Source organism: Condylura cristata, unplaced genomic scaffold (genome assembly GCF_000260355.1).
Source record: "Condylura cristata isolate star-nosed mole 26May11 unplaced genomic scaffold, ConCri1.0 scaffold00025, whole genome shotgun sequence".
Taxonomy (NCBI): domain Eukaryota; kingdom Metazoa; phylum Chordata; class Mammalia; order Eulipotyphla; family Talpidae; genus Condylura; species Condylura cristata.
Window position 1 is genome coordinate 30,576,627 of NW_004567126.1, and position 7,929 is coordinate 30,584,555.

General features: G+C 63.3%; 1 protein-coding gene across 1 annotated transcript; it reads right to left on the bottom strand.

The window, feature by feature from the left end:
- Nucleotides 1-2,988: 2,988 nt before the first annotated feature.
- ATP5D (ATP synthase, H+ transporting, mitochondrial F1 complex, delta subunit) lies at nt 2,989-5,374 on the bottom strand. Its single transcript, XM_004689393.2, has 5 exons — nt 5,069-5,374; nt 4,410-4,563; nt 3,699-3,787; nt 3,437-3,562; nt 2,989-3,076 (listed from the first exon to the last, which is right to left on the bottom strand). Exons 1-4 carry the CDS (start codon nt 5,210-5,212, stop codon nt 3,440-3,442), a joined length of 510 nt encoding a protein of 169 aa, XP_004689450.1. The 5' UTR covers nt 5,213-5,374; the 3' UTR covers nt 2,989-3,076; nt 3,437-3,439.
- Between the last annotated feature and the right edge of the window lie 2,555 nt (nt 5,375-7,929).

Genomic DNA, 7,929 nt, shown 5'->3' on the forward strand with positions numbered 1-7,929 from the left:
CGCCGGGGGCCATTCATAAGACCCGGCGCCCGCAACAAAGGCGCGCGGGCAGTCGGCCGTCGGCCCCCGCAGGCCGTCCGCAACAAAGGCGGGTGCCCGCCCTGGTCTGACCTAGCTCCGCGCGGCGCGGCTTGGGGTGCGGGCTTAGTCCCTGCCGCGCCCCTCCGTGAGGCAGCCGCGAGCGGAAGCGGAGGGCGAACCCCGCGCCTCGTGGCTGCTCCCGGGATCAGCGGCTAGCCGGAGGGTCGGCCCCGTGGGGGGGGGTGAGGGCGGGGCCTGCACTCGGTGACGTGGCCGGTGCCGGGAAGGTTCCTCCAGAGCCGGTGTCACCTCGCGTCTCACTCCCGTCCCGCGAGCCCGGCCCGTGTCCCGTGTCGCACCCGCCCGAACCTTGACGTGACCGGCGACCCTGGCTGCGCCAGCGCGCCGCTCCGGGCTGCGGTGAGTCAGCAGCGCTGGCGCGCCCTCTGCCGACCCCGCCCGGGAGCGCTGCCCAGAGTGCCGGGGAGGGGGCTTAGGCTACCCGGGTCGGGGGAGGCTTCCCGGACTGTGAGCGTAGGGGAGTCCCGCTAGGAGCGTGAAGCTTCCAAGTCCGCAAACTAAGGCCGCACAGTCGGGGAAACTGAGGCCGGAGCGGCAGCTCGCTCAAGGTCACGCGCGGGGAGGGGGAGTGCCGGGGGGGCGGGGGCTGAGGTCCGACCAGGGCGGTGCTGGGTGCGCTGAGCCCCTCCCATCCCACGTCCCCGGGGTTCTGGAGACGGCTCGAATCCTCCCTGCCCAAAGAACAAAGAAAAGTGGGACACCCTTAAGAACCGAGGGGAGAACCCCTCCTCGGCCCGTGAGGACCCGCCCCCCACTCACCCGGCGCGGCCAGTCTGAGGTCTCAACAGTTCAACAGTCTCAACGTACACCCAAGTTCGGAGAGAGCTTGTGGTGGCAGGCAGGTTTGGGGTTGAACGGGCGGCCCCCAGAGCCTTTATCCGCGCGGTCTTCCCTCGGGGTGGAGTTTGGGCGGGCGAGGGGCCGGGCGGCCGGTGACGCAGACCGGCCCCCGCCCCTGCCTGTTGGTCTGGGCCCTAGGGCGCCGTCAGGCTTGGGCCATCCCTTAGGCCTCGCCCCATAAATGGGGTGGGGGCAGCGTTCCTTGTATGTTGAACCCGGGGTCACGATCGGCTGCACCGAGAAGGGCGCACCCCTGCTCTCGGCCTCGGGATACCCAGTTTGGCTCCCTGCCCCGCCCCCTAGGTCGGGTGCTTCCGCCTGGGGGCGCCGCGCGTGAGGGGGCGGTAAGAGGGGGGGCCCTGAGTCAGCGCCTGCGGTCCAGGAAAACAGGCCCTAGTCACCTGCCCGGAGTGGGGGTGCCCCTGCAGCTGCCAAGTCAGCTGCCCCTGCATCCCTTAACGGTGACCTCAGAGGGCGTTTATGGAGTGATTAACTAGTGCCGGGATAAGAGTGTGGCTGGGGGCTCAGAGAAAAGGGGGCACAAGATGGGGGTATAGTGACTGCCCCTCAGGGATTGGGAGGTCCTGTGCGCTTGGCCGGACCCTACTGCCGGGAAGGTAAGGCTCCTGATCACAGACCTCTTACACTGTTTGGGGGATGTGGCTCCTGTCCAGGAATGGGTTCTGCAGATCAGTCCCTTGGAAGTGGGGGTCACTGAAGGGTGTGTATCTGGCCCAGCAAGTCCAAATTAATAAATGAGTTAAGACACCCTGGCGTGTTTTCTTCCCCCTCTGGAGTATCTCCTTATTCCAGTTCTGGGTGTATCTGATCTGTCCCAGGAGGGGGACAAAGTCAAAGGCACCATCTTGTCCCTTCCAAGAGAGTCTTGACCCCTGGTTCCTAGCCCTGTGACCCCACTCATCCAAGGAATCTCTAGCCTCAGGACAGGTCAGCGCGGGTCATCCCTGAAGACTGACGTCAGACTCAGGGCTCTTGAGACTCAACTGCAAGGCTCACTGCCCCCCTCCCCAGGGCCTGCACTGTGCAGGGACCCAGCTGAATCCCCCACCAGGGATGCCATCTCTGCTCCAGGGAGCAGATAGGAGCAGATAGAAAGTCCAGTATGGGTGGCACTGGACCAGGGTCTGGGAAGGCCTCCCTGCTGCGTCCTTGGCGTTATTTATAGCACAGGGCCCTGGCCAGGAACTCTAGGACGTGGGCTCCCAGCCAAGCCGGGATATGGGAGGGTGGGGCTGCACCTTGACTGCAAGGCGGTCACATCCTTCTCTGGGCTCTTGGTTACTGGGGAGAAGGAGGCAGCTGCCTGGGCATCAGCAGTCCAAGGGCATCCTTTTGGGTGCCCCCCAGGGCTCCTGAGCCTCCCATCCTATCCACCCTCACGTGTGGTCACAGGGCAGTCACCTGTGGGGCCATGACATGCGTGCATAGCCCACCCATGCCAACACGCTCAGGGCCAACCTCCTGGCACCTCCTGGCTGCTGATGACACATGAAGAGGCCCAATGCCCCCACACACTCACTCTCCTGGAATCCCCTGGCAGCCACTGGCCCAGGGCTGGAAGGAGGCGAGGAGACTCTCGCCTGCAGCTGAGGCCAGTGCCTGAATGGGTTCCGCAGCTGCAGCGAGGGGGTGGAATAGCACAGCACCTGGGCGGTGCCAGCACTGCCCCCGTTCACATGCTCCACCCATCTGGGGCCCGCCCAGGGCCTGGTGCCATGGAGGTGCTAACGCCACCAGGGAATCAGTACCCAGCCAGCCAGGGCCGCCCACAAGCGGGGGAACAGAGGGTGGCGCCTTCGTGGGAGCAGGCAGGACCTGCCTTTTCCCAGGCGGCTGAGGAGGAGCTGAGGCCTGCAGGGCAGAGTCCCAGGTGTCTGTCCAGAAGCCCAGGCCTGGCTCAGGAGCAGCGGCCACACCCTGCTTGCTACCCTAGCCCTTGTTGGCGACCTTTGCTTGTCCCCACCCCACCCTCTTAGGGTAAAGCCTGCACCCCACCCAATATCCACGCCAGCAGGAGACAAAGCCAGTGTACACAGTTGGGCTCCTCGGTCTTTAATTGAGGTTACGAGCAGGCTGTCCCTGGAGGTAACTGGAAGCCGGTATCTGGCAGGCACTGCAGGGGCAGATGGGTGACAGGCTGTGTCAGGTGGGGCTCCCTCGGCCAAAGGAATGGTAACAGTTCCCGCAGGGCTGAGCAGGTCTCTGTGTGCGCCTCCACCCACCCAGCCCCAGAGCTGGCAGGGGGCTTGTTTACCAGGTGTGACACAAGGCAGGCCAGGGCTGGGGTGAAGCCCTTCAGTGCACCTGGGCAGAGGCCGGGCCTGTGCTGCCCCCTAGTGGTCTCTGTGCCAAGGAGATTCTCCCCCTTACTAGAGTAGGCCAGGGGCGGGCAGCTGGCCTCCATGCCACACCCCCAGAACCCTAGGGCCCAGCTATAGATTCTGACTCCCCTCCGGGAGAGGGGTACACGCACCGCCTACTCAAGGGCTTTCACCAATGCCTCATTGGCCTCAATTCGGATTTGTATCTCAGCTCTTGAGGCCTCTTCTGCTGCTCCCATCAGCTCCGACTGCGCCTTCTCCAAGTTCGCCTTGGCTGCCTACGGAAGTAGGTGGTAGTGAGGGTCCAGCAGGAACCCCAGTCCCACAGGTGGTCCTCCCAGAGGCCCCTCCCCAGCAGGCAGGCGTGCGAGGTAACTCTCACCTGCTGGATGCCTGTCTCCCTGAGACACTCACCCCCAAGTCCAGCATGTCCAAAGTCACTGCCTCCTCGGCCAGAAGCTGCACTGAAGAGTCTGCATTCACCGTGACTGTGCCGCTGCTCACTGCAGTGTGGGAGTGGGGAGGTGAGACTGCCATCTCGGGCACGAGGCCTGCTGGCCTACTGGGCCAGAAGCCCCAGCAAGACCCTGATTGGTATGCAACTGATTGGTATGTACGGGCGCAACTGCTGATCCCCGAGGACCAGACCCAAGGATAAGCATCTAGTCACTCTAGGGTGAGAGGGAAGCCTGAAGGGGCACGGGGGGGTCAGGCCGTCACTGGGGACATCTGCACAGCTATGGACACAGGTACAGAGCCTCTTCCTCCTACCAGAAGGGCCAGGTTCAAGTCCTTAGCGTCTGGACTCAGTAATGCTGACAAAATGACTTTCTCAGTGTGGCTCGGTCAGCACAGACTTCTACGCTGGCTGTGCCTTCCCAGAGGGGCAGTTACTTCTGCTTCCACCACACTGCCTCTCTAGTCTCCCCTAGGCCAGTTAACCACAGCCGTCTGCAGCAGAGGCACCCAGGCTGCTTTTAGCTTGCTTCCTGATGCCCACATCGGTGCCCTGAGCACTTTGCCAAATTCACGTTGCCAAAGCTGAGATGGGCGTCCACCTCCATCTCACACACAGGGGTGTGTGTTCCCTGCCAGTCCATGGCTCTCCCTTCACACACAACTTACCAAAGTACTTGGTGGTGGTGCCATCCTCAGCATGGACAACAACCAGACCTGGTCTCAGGACCTGCAGGGTAGGCACATGGGCTGCCAGGATGCCAAAGGCTCCTGTTTGTGTGGGTACATCCACCTGCCGGACGTTGGCACCATTGAAGAACACCTGGAGGACACATGTGGAAGTGGGTCCCACGAAAGCCAGACCTCAGTCTCCCCAACAGAAAAGGAGCAAAGGCATGGCATGACTAAGGACTGATGGGGCACAGAGGCAGTGAGCTGGGGCCCGCTGCTTCAGCTCTGGTCCTCAGCAGGACCCCTGGCCTCACTATGCCTCACTGCTCTCACCTGCAAGAAAATGCCAGGAAAAGTCTTTAGGGGCACCCCAGCCTGTGAGGGGAACGCCAGAGCTTACACCGGGAAAGGGGCAACTTAGACTGAGATGCAAGTTCGACCCTTGGGTGACAGAGCCCGGGAGGTCGGTGGCCTGGAGGTTGGAGGATCCGGAGACCAGCAGGTAGGCGGGATGACCACGGGTCTGGGCTCGTTATTGCGGATCGGTGACCTGGGGGTTGGGGAACTCGGCTCCCAGACCGCAAGGGGCAGGGGCGCGGGTGCGGACAGGGAGTGGCGACCCTCGCGGGGTCTGAGCCCAGCCCGCGTGTCCGAACCTGCGTGGGCGAGGCGAACGTGAAGGACATCTGCCCCGGAGCCGCGGCGGGGGCCGGGGCGGCGGCGGCGGCCTCGGCGTAGGCACGGGCTTGGCGTACGAGGCGGCCCAGACCGAAGCGGCGGAGCAGCGCGGCGGGCAGCATGGCGGCTGCGGCAGCGGCAGCTACGGCGGCAGGCAGACTACGGCCAAACACTGGCGGCTTGGAGGACGAGGAGGACGGCCCGCGGGGACGTCTGGGAGAAGGAACCCGGGCAAGGGCGCACGCGCGAACTACGACTCCCGGCGGGCCGCACGCGACGTTGACAACGACGACGCGCAGCCTGGGCGCGCGGCATGCCGGGGATTGTAGTTTACTTCCGGCCCTCAGCCTCGCGGTCCGGCGCGGGGTCGTTCAGACCGTAATGGTAGGCACAGCCAGAAGCCTGCACAACGGAGATCAGGGTCACATTCAAGATTTAGGGGCGCTCACCGGATATCAGGCGCTGGGGAATCATCAAAATAATCAAGATTCCGGCTCTGGTTTGAGGTGGCTGGAGAGTTCAAAAGCAATTCAACGAAATAAGCAAAGCGTACGGCGTTAGGTGACACATACTTTTTAGAAAAGAAGCAGAGGGGGCGGGGTGGAGCAGGTGCAGACACCCCGGACCTGGCTTCCCAGGCGGTGCTGACGAGCCGCGACTACAATCCCCGCGCTCAGCGTCAGGGGGCGCCCGCCTCCCGGAAATGCGCTCGTCACTACCAGGCTCGGCTACCGCCCCCGCGCGCCTCTGACGTCAGGGCGCTTTCGCAGGCGGCCCGCGCAGCCTCGCTCGCAGGGCTGACGTCACCGCCCCGCCCCCGCGCTCACGCAGGTTGGCCGCCGAGCGCTGCCTCTAAGCCCCCACCCCCTGGGCTCCCAGAAAACGCCGAGCGGGGCTGGAAGGACTTAGCTTGAGCCGCAGAAGGGATCTTGGCGCAGGAGAGGGGGCGTGGCCACGGCTGAGCCGGGTCTGGGCAGGTGGCTTTCCGGGCTGCTGGACTTGAGACCCGTGCTGCTACTGTAGCTCCCTCGCCCCTAGACTCATCCCAGGGGCTGCGTGCGCCCCAGCTCATTGCAGGGGCCCGGTGCGCCTGTGGGCGCACCCTTGTATCCCAGGATCCGGACTGCCCCAGGAGGGTAGGGCCAGGAGGCAACTTCCTACTGGACTGGGCTTGTGAGGCGGCTCACTCCTCCCTTGGGGTGGAGGGCGTCAGTTTCACTGTCCTGGGCATCCTGGCCCTAGGTCTAGGCAGTTGTACAGAAGATCATGTTCACGTTCGCAGCGCGTGTCCTGTGCGCAGCCCCCATGTTCCCTGGATCCCATGTGGAGGTAATAGGCTTCCCATATCCGTCTGTGTGGTAAATGCTCTCCGGTCCCCGCTCCAGGGCGACCCATAGTTGAAGGCTCCACCTGTTACTGTAACCCCAACCCGGAGTCATCCAGGAATTCGTCGGCTTCTCCACAAGGCCTGGCTGTCCAGCATGGCGTGGCCACTGTGGCGACCCTCTCTGCCTTGAGTGGCCCATCCACTTCAGGCCTCACGGTGGATGGGTGCCTTCACACAAAGCCAGAGAGTGTCGTACTAAAATCTGAAGCCATGTCATTCACCTGCTGGAAAACCACAAGATGGTGTCCCCTGCACCTCCCTGCAGGTTGATCATCTGCAAGTTTGTCCACTTGCTTTGACCAGCGATCCTGCGTCTACCTAATTGTCCCCTGCTCCCCTTTAATGGTATCACTACATTCCCTGCTGTGTGCCAGTCCTGGGCTACGCTTGGAACCCAGCCGTGAAGAAACTGTCCTGGAACTCAGTGTGGAGACAGGCACACATCACAATGAAGCAAATACACAGTAAGGGTGTAGACCCACAGAAATCAAAGTACACCGGTTGATGAGTGTGTGGAGAGTAAAGTTGCTGTTAGAACAGGTAGCCAAGAGGAGACACCTGAGACTGTGCCATTTGGCAAAGAGTTGGAGGAGACCAGAGAAGGAATCCTGCAGCTGAATAGGGAAAGAGTGGCTGTGACCATCAGCCGGTGCAAAGGCCCTGGGGTTGAACTGGGCCTTTGGTTTTCACTGGAGGAGAGGGGATGTCATTGTGAGGCTGGCACGGATCTCCCACCAGGTGTTGGCAGGCTACACTAAGTTTGTGGCCTAAGCATTTGGAAAGATGAGGCAAGATGGAGGAGCAGGAATGGGATGTCTGTTCAGGTAAGTCCTGGTATCACTGGTGCCGGGCAGGCCCCGGGGGCAGTCGGCATGCATAGAGTTCTATTTTTTTTGCACATTTGCTGGTACCAACAAAACATGGCGCGTGGTGAGCCCTATAGTGGCTGTCGGGCCAAGAGAGGAGGAGGGGGTCATGTGACTGAGCCCCTGGGCTGTGCTTTCTGGGAACACCCCCAAATTGGGGAGGCGATGGAGGGTCACTGGTGTATCCCAAGACCCAACCCCTTGCCCCCCCTTCATTCTCCGTGACTAGGAGGTGGGGAGTAGCGCCGTAGGGGTCGGGGGCGGGGATTCCGCCGGGGCGGGAGAGGGCGGGTCCGCATGGGGAGGGGTCGCTCGGGAGCGCAGGCACCGCCCTCCGCCCCCACCGGAAGGGAAGGGGAGGCGGTGGCTGGCCAGGAGCGAGCCAGACCCGGCGGAAAGCGCGGCGGGGGCGGCCAGTCGGGTACCGGGCGCCACCGGCTAGGTGGGAGCGGGCTCCCTGCCAACGCGGTCACGTGCGCGGCCCCTCCTCTCGCTCCCACTTCCCCCGCGCTCCGCGCTCTTCATTCATAAATTCTCCGCCGGCTCCGCGGCCACCGGGCGCCGGAGCCAGCCGGGAGCTCGGCGC

Excerpts from the sequence above, each read along its gene's own strand:
- ATP5D (XM_004689393.2), bottom strand. The coding sequence starts at position 5,212 with ATGCTGCCCGCCGCGCTGCTCCGCCGCTTCGGTCTGGGCCGCCTCGTA. Across the intron at positions 4,564-5,068 it reads CGTTCGCCTCGCCCACGCAG|GTGTTCTTCAATGGTGCCAA; the intron begins GTTCGGACACGC and ends TGTGTCCTCCAG. Across the intron at positions 3,788-4,409 it reads CACCACCACCAAGTACTTTG|TGAGCAGCGGCACAGTCACG; the intron begins GTAAGTTGTGTG and ends CCCACACTGCAG.